Here is a 17,563-nt window from a genome sequence, read left to right as displayed (position 1 = left end):
GGGCTCCAGACCTTCCCCCCCATCCCCGAGGCTTAGCACACCCCGCAGTTCATGCTGAAGCTGAACCAAGAGGTATTTAGAGGTGGAAAGGCCTCAGCATTAGCTAAGCGCCACCACGAGGAGAAGTCCAGCTCCCATGCTAACTGGGCCACCGTGGCTTCTGACACCCCCCCCACAAAGCTTCTCGAAACCTGATGTGATCTTAAGACAGAGATCTAATTCAAACAATCATCTCCAATCCTCCAATGCCTGCTAGCGCTCTTAACTCCCTTCAGCAGAAAATCCCTAGGTCCCCTTTCAGAGAAAGGGCACAGTGACCTGGTAGCACTTTTTGGTTGCACTGACAAATACTGTTAATATTTATTTTCTGTTAAGAGTTTATATGATAACACTTAGATTGTAAAACAAAAAATGAATGCCATAAGTAGTTAAAAAAATAAGAATAAAATTTTCTTCCTCAAAGATTCTCTAGTTCACAAGATACAGGAAATATTTTTTGTGCTTCAGTATCTTCTCTACTCATAAGTATTAAAGGCCACAAAGATCATCTACAAAAGAGTGAACATTAACTAATGTTTTAATTCTGCCAAGTACTAAATAAAGGGGGTAATGGGTGGTAAAAGCAATTTCAGCAAGTTAAACTTAAACAGCATTCATAGTGGGAACTACTGGTAAACAGCATTTTAAAATCCCCAAAGAATATGAAGCTGTTAGTAAAGCCAAGGATTAAGTTTCTGATTGTAGATGTAACATTTTCATGGAACTCAGCCAACCACTGAGCATAAAACTCCCTCCACAGAGCACTCTGTCAAGCAGGATCAGTCACAGATGCCAGCAATTCTCATGCAGGTGCAAGGGACAGAACTGGAAGAGTGGCAGAAGTGGCAGGCTAAGTGGACCCTCTAACCAAGCACCACAAGGCACCACGGAGTTCCCAGTTCCTCTTCGATATTTTTACTGAGGCCGGATTTTGGGTTGTTGTGTACCTACAGAAGCACCATTCACAGACTCAATGTTCCTGTGAGTGGAGATGGATGGCAGACAAGCAAATGGAAAGTATGGGTGATAGTAACTGCTTTGGGGGAAATGGAGGTAATATCCTACAGGCCTGACCGTGGGGACACGAAAGGGCCAGGTTTGCATTTTCAAAAGCGAACTTTAACGGCAACATGGGGAAGAGAGAGAGAGGAGGGTAACACAACATCTCTGGCCAAGATCCATCCCATGTCCCAGAAGCACAGTGCACTGGCCAAAAAGGTGGATTCCAGACCACCCTCCTCCTCGGAGGCTTAGCACTCCCCGCAGGCTACAATGGAGCAAACCTAGCACCACTACCAGTCCACGTATGAAAATCACCTACATGTGCGCTGGCTTTGAAGAAAAGGGTAAAACAGTCTAAGCGGCTGTTAACAGCAGTGGCCCTAGGGGAGGTGAGAGTACCAGCAGGACTGACTTCTGCAGACATCCGTGGGAGGCACACTTATTACTAGAAGTAGGCACTATATTAATAACTTGAAATATCCAATAACAGAAATTCAATGAAGAAACAGAGACTGGAATAAGTATAAAAGTCAGAGAAAGAGGTTATCTCAACAGAAGAGCAAAGAGAAAAACAGAAACCTGACAAGGCACTAGGAATCAAAGGGGGCAAGAGACGGGGTGAAACTCCAACTGGGAAACAAGGTTTGGCTGCAGGTGGTCAGGTGCTCCCACATGCTCTGTGACACACTGTGCTCATTTGCTAGGAGAAAAGAGGTCAAGAGTTTCGAGGACAATAGACAGAGTAGAGAAACACGAGTGAGCTGGCTAAGTGAGACGTCCTACAGTGCCAGGCAGCACTGGGGATTCATTTGCAACTGGGGCTGCAGTCTAAGGAGAAAGCCAGTGGGGTGTATTGAGGCTCCCTGCAGCAGGGTCTGGTGCTTGGGGGCAGGGACGGATAGCATAGTACTGGCGAAGAGTGGCACAGACAGGATACACCATGCTGGACCAAACAGGGAGGAAACAGGGGCCAGTGGCTTGGGATGTAGAAAGGACGAGCCAAAAAGGCAGGACCTGTCTCACTCCATGACAGAACCCCAGAGCTAGAATAATGCTTGATACAGAATCAATATTTACAGCAGACACCAAGTAAATACTTACTAAAAGAAGAAAACAAAAGTCCTGATAATGTTAAAAAATAGCTAAAACTGGAGCAGCTAAAGAAAAAACTATGAGATGGGACGCCTGGGTGGCTCAGTCAGTTAAGCGTCTGCCTTCGACCCAGGTCATGATCCCAGGGTCCCGGGACTGAGTCCCATATCAGACTCCTTGCTCAGCGGGGAGTCTGTTTCTCCCTCTCCCTCTGCCAAATAAAAACAATCTTTTAAAAAGAAAAGAAAAGAAAAGGAAAGGAAAGAAAAGAAAAGAAAGAAACGAAACGAAACTATGAGAAATAGAAGACTTGGGTCAGAACAAGAAATAAAACAAACATCTTCATTCTTTGGTTTTTAGACATAAAAAGATTTTTGGGAATGGCCTGTACCCTAGTTCTCCCTTATCTATGGGAGAGACATTCCAAGACCCCCAGTGGATGCCAGAAACTGCAGACAGTACCAAACCCGATATACACTATTTTCCCCTATGTCTACATACCAATGATAAAGTCTGATTTATAAACTAGGCACAGCAAGAGATTAATAACAATAACGAATAATAAACTAGAATAAGTATAATAATACACTACAATGAAAGTTGTGTGAATATGATCTCTCCCTCTCTCTCAAAATGTCTCACTTCCCTGTGCTCACCCTTCTTCTTGTGATGATGTAGGTGATCAACTGCCCCTGTGAGGAGCTGCAAGAGCTGAATGCTGTGGGCGTGTGACTCAGCGAGCGGCTACCACTGACCTTGACGATACACCAGAAGCAGGGCCATGAATTTCTGGACTGGCCAACAGCAAGTTTAACTGAAGCTGCAGAAAGCAAGACCCCAGGTAACAGGAGAAGACTATACTTTGGTAAACGCTCATTTATAAGGTCAGTATGCAAAAAGTGAGTTTTAAAGTACTGTCCTTGTAATTTTTAATTCAAACTACATAATTCTCAGATGATTATACTCTGCAGTCAGGAATGAGAAAGAAGGTATTCCAAGACTGACTTCAGCTCAGTGGACCCTTCTTTCCCTAAACGGGAAGAGGTGGTGCCAGATACGTAATATTCCATTTATTACTCAGTTACTACCCATTTAATACTCACTGTGATATGATTGTAGATAAGCTGAGACCATCCAAAGAGATCTGCTAGCCGATAAAATGCTGCCAACTTACACCGCAGTAATTTCTCCCCTTTGTCATAGGCGATCGAATCAGATCCTCTCAGGTCATTCACAGGAGTTACCATACCAAGACCTGAAATAGAAGAGAAACAAACCCAAACACTTACTATTTCTGATAAAATATAACACAAGTAATAATAATCCTGAGATATTAATATTCTACACTGGGCCATGAAGTAAGACTCAAAAACTTCAAAGACTATTTCATAAAAATCATGTTCCCCAACATTAATACAATTAAGTTAGAAATCAAGAACAAAAATGGTAGCAAAATTTGTGGAATGCAGTAAAGCGATGCTTATAAGAAAATTTACAGCAGTAAACATATGTATTAGAAAAGAAGAGAGCGCCTAGGTGGCTCAGTCCATTAAGCATCTGCCTTCAGCTCAGGTCCTGATCTCAGGGTTCTGGGATCAAGTCAACATCAGGCTCCCTGCTCATTGGGGAGTCGTCTTCTCCCTCTCCCTCTATCTCTCTCCCCTGTTCATGCTCTTTCTCTCAAATGAATAAATAAAGCCTTAAAAAAATGTTTTTAAATGATCTAGGTTTCATCTTATGAAACTAAGAAAGAAAACTAAATCCAAAAAGAGTAAGAAAAAAAAGGAATGAAGAAAAAGGAGATATCAGTCAAACAGAAAAATAACAAGAGGGCACCTGGGTGCTACTGTCAGGCATCAGACTCTTGGTTTAGGCTCCGCTCATGGTGTCAGGGTCATGGGACACAGCCCTGCATCAGGCTCCGTGCTCAGTGGGGAGTCTGCAGGAGATTCTCTTTCCCTCTCCCTCTGCCCACCCCCCCCACACACATTTGCTCACATTCTCTCTTAAGAATAAATCAATCTTGGGACGCCTGGGTGGCTCAGTTGGTTGGGCGGCTGCCTTCGGCTCAGGTCATGATCCCAGCGTTCTGGGATCGAGTCCCACATCGGGCTCCTTGCTCGGCAGGGAGCCTGCTTCTCCCTCTGCCTCTAGCCTGCCACTCTGTCTGCCTGTGCTTGCGCTCTGTATCTCTCTCTCTAACAAATAAATAAAATCTTAAAAAAAAAAAAAAAGAATAAATCAATCTTTAGAAAAATGAAAACAATAGAGAAAAACATTTAATCTTGAGGATTAAAACCAAAATAATGAAATCAAAAGAAATGAAACACGAAATGAAAGGAAACAAAATAAAAGAAGAAAAAAGGCAGATTCCAACAAAACACAGCAGAAGCAGAAGTCACCAGTAAGAAGCAACAGAGAAAGGAAATCACTACATACCCTAACGACATTAAAAAGGATAATAACAGGATAATATGAACAACTATACCAGCACGTTTTAATTTACATGAAACAGACAAAATCCTAGAAAGACATAAGCTACCAAAGCTCACTCCAGAAGAAACAGACATGCTGAATAGCCCTGTTTCCATTAAGCTGAATTTGCAGTTAAAAACGTTTCCATAAAGAAAACTCCCGGGCCAGGGGAGCTCCAGGGGGCTCAGTGAGTTAAGCATCCACTCTTGATTTCAGCTGGAGTTGTGGTCTCAGGGTTGTGGGATCAAACCCTACATGGGCTCTGTGCCCAGGGCAGGATCTCCTTGTTATTCTTTCCCTCCTCCTTGCCATAACCCCCAGCCCCTCCCTCCTCTTGCAGGAGCTCCCTTTCTCTAAAATAAATAAATGAATAACATCTTTAAAAAAGGAAGGAAGAAAGAAAACTCCAGACCCAGATGACATCACTGTGAATTCTACCATATATTTAAGTAAAAAATACCAATTCCATAAAAACTCTTCTCAAAAGTTCTACACAAGTTCTTCCAGAAACACTTTCCAATTCACTCTATCAGGCCCAGCATCACCTTGATATCAAAACCATAAAAAGACAGTGTGTTATGTGAGAAAAAAGACGAGTATCTCCCATGAACGCAGACTAAAAATTACTTAACAAAATTTCAGCAAATAGTCCAGCAACAGACAGACTAACACATCATGATGGGGGCAAAAGGGGATTATCTCAGGCATACAAAATTGGTTCAGCATTCATGAAAGCAATAAATAGGGGCATCTGGGTGGCTCAGTGGATTAAGCCTCTGCCTTCAGCTCAGGTCATGATATCAGGGAACTGAGAAGGAGCCCCACATCGGGCTCTCCACTCAGCGGGGAGCCTGCTTTCCCCTCTCTCTCTGTCTGCATCTCTGCCTACTTGTGATCTATCTCTCTGTCAAATAAATAAATAAAATCTTTAAAAAAAAAAAAGCAATAAATACAATTCACTGTATTGAGAACAAAAACCATGAGATCATTTTAATAGATACAGAAAGAGCATTTCACAAAATTCAACATCCATTTAGGATAAAAGCACTCCACAAATTAGGAATAGAAGTCTCCTCAACTTGATAAGGGACATCTACAAAAAAACCTACCAGGGACATCAAGCATAATGATGAAAGAATGAATGTTTCTCTCCCAAAATCAGGAAGTATGCAAGGATGTATACTCTGGCATTCTTACTGAATACTGGTGATTCTCACCCATGCAATAAGGCAAGAAAAAGCAAAACAAACAAGCAAAAACATACATACAGGGAAGAAAGGGGAGAAAAAAACTATCTGCATGACTCCTCATTACATGTTGCTAAATTTGAATCTTTTCTTTAATTATAAGCTATCTTAAGCATACAGAAGAACATAGAGAATACAAAAAAAAACCCACCTATTATCTTGATTTAACATAGGTCAACATTTACTTTAGATCTTTAATTCTTAAAAACTGTCTTTTAGGGGCGCCTGGGTGGCTCAGTGGGTTAAGCCGCTGCCTTCGGCTCAGGTCATGATCTCAGGGTCCTGGGATCGAGTCCCGCATCGGGCTCTCTGCTCAGCAGGGAGCCTGCTTCCCTCTCTCTCTCTCTCTGCCTGCCTCTCCATCTACTTGTGATTTCTGTCAAATAAATAAATAAAATCTTTAAAAAAAAAAAAAACTGTCTTTTAGAAGATTTTCAGAATATGGTAGCAGTGAGTACAGTTTTTGAATCTTATTAAATCTCTATCCTGACCCTGCACAAAAAAATTAGCTACACAAACTAAGATAGCAAAGCGAAAACCTAAGGGTGATACCTATAACACTAGGTAATGAGGTAAAATGATGAAACAAAAAATATAACTTGGGGGGGGGGGCACCTGGGTGGCTCAGTGAGTTAAGGCCTCCGCCTTTGGCTTAGGTCATGAGCCCAGGGTCCTGGGATCGAGCCCCCCCGTCAGGCTCTCTGCTCAGCAGGGAGCCTGCTTCCTCCTCTCTCTCTGCCTGCCTCTCCACCTACTTGTGATCTCTGCCTGTCAAATAAATAAATAAAATCTTAAAAAAAAAAAAAAAATATATATATATATATATATACACACACACACACAAAAAAAAAACTGGGTAGGGTTGACATACAGTGTAGGACATCATCATCTCTGAAGGAAGAAACAGAAGGAACCATAGACCATTTGCCAAACTCCCAAAAGAACCTCCAGGAACTCACTACAATAAGCTCAGAGGGCCAATTTGAGAATAGCAGCTGAGACCAGGAGTTCTGCACACTTAAATCCTTAAAAAAACTTTTCCAAACTAGCCATTTAAAACTGACTTTCAGGACAGTCTCACACAAAGAAATCTGTGGTAATTAGAACCCAAAATGACTAACACAGAACTATAAAGAAAACAGAGGTGAAGAATCCAGATAAAAACAAGGAAGGGGAATAGAACCCAATCGCTTCAATAAACTGCCATATTTTTTGGCACTTCACAAAAACAACGAAGAGGGAGCTCTAGAGCCATGACATTAGAAAAGCTTTTCTGGGGGTCCCTGAGTGGCTCAGTCAAGCCTCTACCTTTGGCTCAGGTTGGGATGGAGCCCCACATCAGGCTCCCTGCTCAGCAGGAAGTCTGCTTCTCTCTTTCTCCCACTCTCCCTGCTTGTATTCCTTCTCTTGCTGTCTCTCTCTCTGTGTCAAATAACAAAATCTTAAAAAAAAAGAAAAGAAAAAGAATAAAAGAAACGATTTTCTGAACCAGAATCCTTCAAGAAAACTAATTTCATGTAAAAATGAAAAGAAAAGGGGGTGCCTGGTTGGCTCAGCTGGTTGTCTGACTTTGGCTTGGGTCATGATCTCAGGGTCCTGGGACTGAACTACAGTGCTGGGCTCTGCAGGCAATCTTCTTGTCCCTCTCCCTCTTGCTCTGTCCTTCCCTCCCCCTTGTGCTCTCTAAAATAAATAAACAAAAATCTTTAAAAAAAAAAAAAAATGAACAGAAATATACCATGATCAAATACCATACAAAAATTTTATCAAGAAAAAAGAGCAGAACCACATCCCTACAGATAATGAAAACACACAAGAAAGACATGTCCACAAAACAGACAAAAACTATAACCTGTTATTTCATAATATGGTAAAGAAAGTATGAAAATAATAAAAGATACCAAAAAAAACACTTAATATAATCAGAAAAACTCAGAAATGAGGGCTAGAACATAAAAGGAATTAGATATAAATGAAAAAATAATTTTAAAAACACTAAACTCAAAGTAGAAGAAAAGAATGTAAAGAGAATTTTTTTTAATCATAAGAAATGAAGGCAATAAATAGGTCTTTCCGAACAAGTGACAGTCAAGGAAGTACCAAACTCCAACATGCACACTAACAGCATCTGGGCAGTAGGAAAAAAAATGGAACAGGATAAACACTAAAAAACCAATTCAATGTTCCTAGAATACAAAAGATCTGGAGACCACGCCATCTGAGAAAATTAACCAGGATGACCAATGCTAAGACATATATTCTGGTAAAACTGCTCGTCTCTGAAGAAAAAAAAAAAAGTACTCTGAAACATCTAGCAAAAGAGACCAAGTCACTTAAATGGAAAGATTATCTTCAATTTTAAACAGCAGTGCTTTTTGGCAGAAGAAAATCATTTAAGATTCACAAAATCGAAAATATGAGTCCTAGGGCCTAACTAACCAAAACCAAATTCATATTGCCATATAAAGGCCAGCATGCAAGAACTCAAAGTATTGTTTCCACAAGCATTTTCTGAGAAGGCTACTAGAGAAGGCACTTAAGACAACCAAAATGACTAGGAGTACACTGATACGAAGGCAGTGGTGAGCATTAAATATATATTTATTACAGAATTAAGTTACTAATTATAATACTAAATGAGTGTTGTAAGATGGAGATGATATCTGTCACGGTTATATGCTCACAACACAGAATGCAACTATTTTCAATCATGAAGAGGGAACATAATATTGGTAGGGTATCACTATTGTGTGTGATACATGGAAAAAACAAATGAGTGATCATGTAATATTCTGGTTTTGTTATTCCTGTTGTCCTTAAAAATCAGAATTTTTTTGTGGAAGAGAGGAAAATAAAGGTTAGAGGAGATCAGGTAAAAACCCCTTGGTACTGAATTTTAAATAGAATTATAATTCCACTGTATACTTAAAATTCCAACGTTCAACAGTATGCCATGTAATTCATAAGGTAATAATATATTTCCTACCTCTATCCACTAAAAAGGCCTAGAAAGAATGACTAACCCAGCTCACTGCTACTGTACCCAGCAATGTATCCACTGCTATAATACCTAGACTAATTTCCATTTCCCACAAAAAGAAATAAAGATTTCTTTTTGAAATGACCAATTCCAGACCTGGGGCAGGAAATACACTCAGGGAACCTAGAACATCTCCTTGTAGGGGATGGCCTGGAAAGTCAAAGACTACTAGGCTCAGAGGTCAACCTGAAGGGACTTCCACCAGTCAGAAAGGTTAACTGCAATGTTCTGAAACTCATTAAATATACTGAAATCTATGAAATAACACCAAAATATAACAGTTGGTCATCTTAGAAACAATGACAGGAAACCAACTTATTTTGAAAAGGTTTACTTTTCCCATATAAACTGTATCACTGGGTAACCAAAAATAGTTGAGAGAAAGCTCCTTTTCTTATGTGCAAGCCTGATTTTTTTTTTTTAAGATTTTATTTATTTATTTGAGAAAGAGAGAGAAAGGAAAGAGAGAGAAAAGAGTGCATGCACACTAGTGGGAAAGGGAGGGCAGGTGCAAAGGGAGAGGGTGAAACAGACTCAGGGAGCTCAGACAACGGACAACGCAGAGGTCTATCCCAGGACCCTGGGATCATGACTTGAGCTGAAGGCAGATGCATAACCAACTGAGCCATGCAGCTGCCCCAAGCCTGATTTCAATAGATGACAATGAGGAAACTGCTCCACAACATGTGAAACTCCAACCCAGAAACAGATCATCTACAAATAGTTTAGCAAGACACTCCCCTCAAACATGCAATGACTGATGGGGAAGGGGGTGGCGCCTTTCCAACCATGCCCCATTTCCAGGGAAGTTGGACTATTTCACAGAAATAGTCTAGTTAATAAATACAAAGGAGGAATGATGGCATTAAAATATCTCCATCTTGGAATCTTTATTAAATTAATGGACCTCCATCTTGAGAATCAATAGCTGCTAACAATGCAAAAAGGAACAGCCAGACTATGTACCCACTGACAGAACACAGAACCGCCTACAGAGAGGTTTTGCCAGAAAGCTGAATCCAAACACAGTCAAGCATCTAGACCCAACTACCAACTGGCTATAAACTTGGAAGACCAAAGAACAAGGTTAGCAGTACCATGGAGATGGAATCAGCAAAATTCAGGCTGTAGCAAATTCTGCAGGTCAACAAACCCATTTTTATTTTTATTTTTTAAGAGTTTATCTATTTATTTGTCATAGAGAGAGAAAGTACAATTAGGGGGAGCAGCAAGCAAAGGGAGAAGCAGGCTCCCTGCTGAGCAAAAAGCCCCATGCAGGACTTGATCCCAGGACCCTAGGATTATGACCTGAGCCACCCAAGCATCCCTCTTTATTTTTTTTGAAGACTTATTTATTTGAGACCTAGAGAGAGAGAGAGAGAGAGAGAGAGCGAGCGCACGCGCACAAGCACAAGCACAGGGAGGGGCAGAGGGGGAGAGAGAGAGAGAGACCCAAGCAGTCTCCTCACTGACCAAGGAGCCTGATGGCAGGCTCCATCTCACAATTCTGAGATCATGACCTAAGCCAAAATCAAGAGTTGGGTGCTCAACTGACCTAGCCACCCAGGCACCCCTCCTCCTTACACTTTTGAGTTTAAAGAACATGGTTTTGGGGAGCCTGGGTGCTTTGCTCAGTTGGGCATCTGACTCTTGGTTTTGGCTCAGGTCATAATCTCCCAGTCATGAGACTCAGTCCTGCATCAGGCTCTGAGCGCAGCGAGAAGTCTCCTTGATATTCTCTCCCTTTCCCTTTCCCCCTTCCCAAAATGGGCACCCGCCCCTCTCTAAAAATAAACCTTAAAGAGAGAGAGAAAGGGGTAAATTGTAGCCTGAAAAAGGTTAAAAAAAAAGTACTAAAAATAGACAAAAACTAAACCCTAGTATTTCGGGATGACCATTTGGGCAATGAAACCATGAAGAAGAGCAAGGCAGTGGTTACAAGTCAAGACAGAGGTTCCTGGGATGCCTGGCTGGCTCAGTTGGCGGAGAATGTAACTCCTGATCTCCAGGTTGAGTTGGAACCCCACGTTGGGTGTAGCAAATACTTAAAAGTAAAATAAATAGATCTACGTATTGAGCATCAATGGCTACTAACAACACCTGGGTAGCTCAGTCCGTTAAGCATCTGGCTTCAGCTCAGATGTTGAGCTCAGCATCTTGGGATCGAGCCCTGCACTGTTGGCCTCCCTGCTCAGTGGGGAGTCTGCTGGTCCCTCTGCCTCTCCCTCTGCTTGTGCTCTCTCTATGAAATAAATTCTATTAAAAATTATTAAATAATTTTTAAAACAAAATAAAACCTTTAAGAAAGATGGCATTTCCTTCTGAGAGGATGATAGGGGAGAGGCAATCAATCAATACCCTTAATTTCTTTTTTAACCTAGGTGGGAGCAGTAAAGGTATAAAACCTGAATGCCACTTGTAAGCTGTATAACATTTGTTCTATGCCATCTATACATAGCTTACAACAAAAGTACTACTTTGTTTTTAAATTTGTACTCTTAAGAAACATACTATTAGATATAATTAAAATTAATTAGATTTCTTTTTTTTTTTTTTAATTTATTTGACAGACAGAGATCACAAGTAGGCAGAGAGGCAGGCAGAGACAGAAAGAGGGGAAGCAGGCTCCCTGCGGAGCAGAGAGCCAGACACAGGGCTCGATCCCTGGGGTCATGACCTGAACCGAAGGCAGAGGCTTTAACCCGCTTTCTAACCCTCAGATTTCTTTCTCTTTTTTGGTGTGGCATTATTGCAACAAAATTTCCTTTTCTCTAATTATAAGACAATATGCAAGTAAATACATCACCCTTTTATCTAATAAATATGAGACCACCGTTTTATCTAATACATATGAGACAGCACTAGAATCCATGAAGAATCCTGTGAAAATAAGAAAATCTGACTACGGTTTGACTTCAGAGTAAAACCTTAGGTAGTAAATGTCCATCACTCGCTGGACATTAACAATGCATCACTCCGATGGGTGTCGGTCAACTTCTGAGAATACCATGAAACTGACAGGTAAGTAGCCAATGCCTGGTGACCGAACAGAAAGCACTGGTGCATGTTGGCCCATCAGAAGCTGACTAGCCAACTACAGCTGTCAGGCATCGGTCCAGCACACAGCACACAGGTCAGAGCGGCTGACACTCATGCTGCTCTGGGTTCACCCTGTCACGTTAACATTTACAAGTTCAACACCCACAGCAACGCTCCTCCACCTCTGCATGCTAACCATTCTTTGCTCACGGTCACCCATCCAATTATTTCCCAACCTGCTTGCTTTTGGAATATCTGTCTCTCACCCATTTACAAGCAGCAGTAAGGAGTGGTGGATATGAAATGCTGGCCTGACTGAAATAAGTTCAGGCAAACTGATGTGCTCCTCCATAAGCACTGTTTCTGAGTATTTTTAGTTCACGAAGGGTCTGTGAAGCCACACAAAAAGTCCATCAGCCTGAGAAAGAACAGTCCTATTGGCTCATAAAAAAAGGGAGCCATCTAGGGATGCCTACAGTGGCTCAGTCATTAAGCGTCTGCCTTCAGATCAGATCATGGTCCCAGGATCCTGCAATGGAGCCCCGCATAGGGCTCCCTGCTCAGCAGAGATCCTGCTTCTCCCTCTCTCTCCCTCCCTCTGCGTACACACACTCTCTCAAATAAATAAGTAAAATCTTTAAGAAAATATAAATATAAATTTTTAAAAAGGGAGCCCTCTACCTTCAAGACATTTTCAGACTTACAGCCTTTCACTGTAACTAAAACATTAATTTTCAAAAAACTCAATTCTGTGTATCACGATGTATACCAATCTACTTCCCGTAAGAACAGGAAATATAGCCTACAAAATGACCAAATGGGTACGGAGAGTCAGGACTACTTACTCATGTTCAAGGCCGCCATCCCCCCTTGCGGAGCTGCGGGGTAGACGTTTGGTACGTTCGCGGTCATGAAATCTGCAATCTGCTGTAGCGCCAACAGGCCTGTGGGGTTCTTCCCCTTCTTAAATTGTTCCTGTATCATTGATTCCAACTCTTCACAGAAAGCCTAGTAAAAGGCAAATGAGAACAGTGAGACACTATCTCTCTTCCATGCCTTCGGAAGGCAGAGGTAACTAACACACAGACTACCTTTTTGTTTGTTTTCATCCAAGGCTAGAAAAGTAAATGGATATTCTCATACATTACTACTTGGAGCATCAATTGCTACATTATTTCTAGAAAGTAATGTAAGTAATATAAGAGCTTAAAAATCTTAACATTCTATCACTAATAATCTTTTTGAAAGAAATAATTAGGGATATACTCAAAGATTAATTCATATGGATGTTAGTTCCAGCAGGACTGACAAAAGGGAAGCAGGTAACAGTCGAAACAGTAGAAATATGATTATACACACGGGTCCACCTTACAACGGACACGGTCCATCTATGCACACGGTCAACACAAAAGGCTGAGAAAAATTAATAAATGACATAAAATTGCTCTTCATATATTTTTGATTGTGAAATGGTTGTAAAGCAACAGAATCTGTGGGGTTTTTTTTATTTTTAAGATTTTATTTATTTATTTGACAGACAAAGATCACAAGTAGGCAGAGAGGCAGGCAGAGAGAGGGGGAAGCAGGCTCTCCACGGAGCAGAGAGCCCAATGCGGGGCTCGATCCCAGGACCCCGAGATCATGACCTGAGCCGAAGACAGAGGCTTTAACCCACTGAGCCACCTAGGCGCCCCAGAATCCGTGTTTTGTAGGAGTGAATACATATCTAAACGTAGAACACTAAATACATCCAAATGTTTACTATAATCATCTCAGTGATGGAATTATTAGCAATTTTCATGTTCTACTTTGTGCTTCTCAGTATTTTCCTCAAAATAGTTTTTTCTCAAAATAGATTCTCTTAATCACTTTTTGAAAGTTGAAAAAGAAATCCTAAAACATTCATCCTTTATCAAATAATCTTAAATTTTTAAAAAAGATCCTAAACTAGGTAAAAGGATTAAGTTGGGTTGATGGTGACTTTAATATAAAGTCACTACTTTAACAATACAGGTTAATTTATAGCTTTCCTTTCCCAAACCATGTTGAAATAATTTTTCAAATATCCTACAAAGAAATATCTTATCAGAGGTGCCTGGATTAAGTGCGTGCCTTCGGCTTGGGTCATGATCCCAGGACTCTGGGATCGAGCCCCGCATAAGGTGCTCTGCTCAGTGGGAAGCCTGTTTCTCCCTCTCCCACTCCTCCTTGTGTTCCCTCTCTTGCTGTGTCTCTGTCAAATAAATAAATAAAATCTTAAAAAAAAAAAAAAAGAAGTATCTTATCAAATAAATACTAGTTAAAATGAAAATGTGAGCTTGGAATGCCTGGGTAGCTCAGTCAGTGAAGCGCCTGCCTTCAGCTCGGGTCATGGTCCTGGGATCGAGTCCCATGTCAGGCTCCTTGCTCAGCGGGGAATCTGCTTCTCACTCTGCCTGCTCTGCTTGCTGCTCCCCCTGCTTATGCTCTCTCTCTCTCTCTCTCACTAACAAATTTTTTTAAATCTTTAAAAAAAAAAAAAGAAAAGAAAAAATATGAGCTCACTGAACGAACACCCACATCTGATTACAAACACTCCAAGGGTTTCTGATGATTCCATATTCAACTTCTAGTTTTTCATTGCTTGAATGAAAAGCTTAAAAGACATAATGCCCAGGAACAGTCCAAGTATAGCTATCAGTAGCTTGCAGGAAGCAAGCAATACATGTATTACACTTAATACAATGGTATAAAAGAATATAAGGAACCAAGAGTGGCTAGAGGAACCCCTATTTACCATATGACAAATGATGTCATAGATCATATTCTGTGGGAGTCAAGGAAGGAGGAAAAAGCTGACAGGGGCTTTGACTGAAAAGAAGAAATCAATAAACAAAACACAGTTACTCCGCCATCTTTGGTATCAATGGCAAAGGCAATCATCTAGACAGATATGCTGACACAGGATAAAGGGATACAGACTGATCCAGAAGCCTCACTAAAGGTCACAGAGTATGCTGGGCACAGAGGACAACAGTTGCATAAAACAAGCTCCCTGCCCTCACAGGCCCTCAATCTGAAAAATCAAACCCTCTCTTTCCACCGTTCCCAAATCCACAGATGTATCTATGGGAAGCTCAGTTCAACACACAGGTACAATGTATGTACACGACACCACAATTCAGCCCACGTACACAGTGCAACACATGTTAAGTCCCAGGTGCTGTTCTAGGCACTGAAGATATACAGCTAGAAAAAATGGTCCTTGCCATTAAGGAACCTAAAGCTTAGCATATAACACACAAAAAGAAAACCCAGTGTAAGAAGCCCTCAGTATCCACAGCCGCCCTGATGCCCTACATGTGCAGTAAGGAGCTGAGCGCTGCAGAGGCCGATGAGGGCCTGGAGCCACCCAGCCAGATCCCAGAGTCTACTCCAGCCAGCACTCACGGCCAGTGACCTTGGTCCTAAATACTGGTGGTTCAACATCCACACCCTCACCTCTCAGCGAACTGCCTGCCTCTCCTCTAGTGACCCTGTCCTCCAATTATCCAGGCCTCCCATGTGCATGATCATGTCCTACATGTGCTCTTTCCTAGTAACTGTGCCCCAAGTATAGGTTCCCCTCCTAGCTTCCAACTCACCCTTTCTTTAACTCCATCGTGACCCTAACACAGGTCCACCATCCCTTATCTTCCCTGCGTCCTGACCTCCCTCACCCATTTAGAGCCTTGGTTTAACATTATAATCATTCCCTTGCTCACATCTGCACTCTCTACCATTTCACCTGGGAATACCCCAACCCTGGTTAAATTCAACCCTTCACTCTGTCTACTCATGCTGCTCAAAATGGCTGGAGCAGGGGGATCATGCTGCATTGTCCCACTATAAATTCATGCCCCTAACCTGAGTGTGCCCTTCACACTAAACCAAGGACAGCCCATCCCGTCACCCACTCTCACACCTATCTGGGCCCGTTCTCAGCAGGTAACCCCACTGATGATTCCCTGAGAGCAGAGGATCAACCTGAAGAAAACTCTCCAGCTCCCTCCGGGATCTATGCAACTGTCAGCATCTGTGCCCACAGGGTGGGCTTTCCCACTCCCTGAAGTGGCTCAACTCCTGTGCTCCTAAAACCAAGAATCCAGCACCAGGAGATCCCTAGGAAGCAATCCCAGGCTTTCTGGTATTTCACCTTATGTCCTTTCTGTTTCAGGGTCCCATACTGCATTCAGATCGTCACAGTTGATGCTGACCATGTCTGTCCTCGACGACCTGTAGATGGGGCCTGCACAGCACCTGCACACAGTGCCATAAGTCAACTTTCTGCATTCTGCCCCCAGTGATGTTTCCTTCATTTCTTGTGGCTTTTATACAGGAAACTGCTCAAGCCTAAAATCTAAATGCTCTCTGATTCATTTTTTTCCACGTCTTCCTCATCATCCATCAGCAAGTTCTATTGAACCTACCCTCAAAATAAAACTCAAAAATTACTGCCACCTCCTGTTTGGAAGATGGCTTTCTCTCATGCCACATACAACATTTTTTCTTTTTCTTTTTTTTTTTAAGTAGGCTCCACACCCAAAGTGGGGCTTGAACTCACGACCCTGAGATTAAGAGTCACATGCTCTACAGACCAAGCCAGCCAGGCACCCCTATAATACTCCTTCTATACCAAACCTTCAAAAATGAAATCACACCAGGGGCTCCTGGGTGATTCAGTCAGTTAAACATCTGACTCTTGATTTCGGCTCAGGTCGTGATCTCAGAGTCGTGAGACTAAGCCCAAATTCAGCTTGAGATTCTCTTGCTCACGCTCCCCTCCTCCGCAACCCTCTGCTTGCACATGTTCTTTCTCTAAGAATATATTAAACTAGCGCCATTCCTGCCTGCAGCCCTCTGATGACTCTATTATACTCTGAATGCAAAACAAACTCCTAACCCGAGCCTACAGAACCTTCCAGGACCTGCCCCCTCCCTGTCACCTACTGTGATCAGAACACACTGGTGCCTCAACTCTCCAAGCCCATCCAGCTCATCCCTGAGCTAGGGATTTCACTTGCTGCCCCTCAACTGAAACACTGCTCCCCAATCCCTGCAGGGCTGGCTCCTTCCGCTCCCTTCCTCAGAGAGGCCTGTGCGAACCACCACTCAGTCCAATCACCCCACTGCTTCCTGCACTGTGCTTCTGTTTGATGTTTCTTGTTCACTTCCTTCCAGAAGGGTGTGAGGTCAGAAACTTGACCCAGCAGGTGCTCACACAGGTGTTATACTCATGTCCAAACTCACCAAGCTGTACACTGAAAATCTGCATAAATTCCTCTAAATTATACCTCCACAATATGTGAAGACTAATCATAACCAAACAAACAAAATCTCTTAGAGCATTTATCTGTCCTGTTCACTGCTAACTCTCCAGGTTCCTTGAGCAGCAGCATGTAAAAGACAAACATTAAAAGAATTCCATGAGTATCTCCCAACACTCCGAAGCTTTAAGGGAACAAGATCAGAAGGGAAAAAGAAATGAAGCACACACAAGGGCAGCAGCAGCAACACAAGGAAGTGATGGAGACAGAACTCCTTTACGTAAGGACGTGAACAGAACACAGAGGGCATGCTTGTGGCTTAAAGTGCTGGGGTCACTAGAGGA

At 42.1% G+C, this 17,563-nt stretch overlaps 1 protein-coding gene across 9 annotated transcripts in view; it reads right to left on the bottom strand.

Annotated features, from left to right (window-relative positions):
• The window catches only part of ADD1 (adducin 1), an 82,561-nt gene that overhangs the window by 26,137 nt on the left and 38,861 nt on the right, over positions 1–17,563 (bottom strand). For all 9 annotated transcript variants that reach the window (XM_032333643.1, XM_032333648.1, XM_032333649.1 and 6 more), the window contains exons 3-4: positions 12,780–12,942; positions 3,237–3,388 (exon numbers count right to left, since the gene is read on the bottom strand). In XM_032333643.1, the coding sequence (XP_032189534.1) occupies positions 3,237–3,388; positions 12,780–12,942 (315 nt within the window). The remainder of the gene's footprint in view (positions 1–3,236; positions 3,389–12,779; positions 12,943–17,563) is intronic.

This window comes from Mustela erminea, chromosome 2 (genome assembly GCF_009829155.1).
Source record: "Mustela erminea isolate mMusErm1 chromosome 2, mMusErm1.Pri, whole genome shotgun sequence".
Classification (NCBI taxonomy): Eukaryota; Metazoa; Chordata; class Mammalia; order Carnivora; family Mustelidae; genus Mustela; species Mustela erminea.
This window is presented reverse-complemented; position numbering and strand designations above follow the sequence as displayed.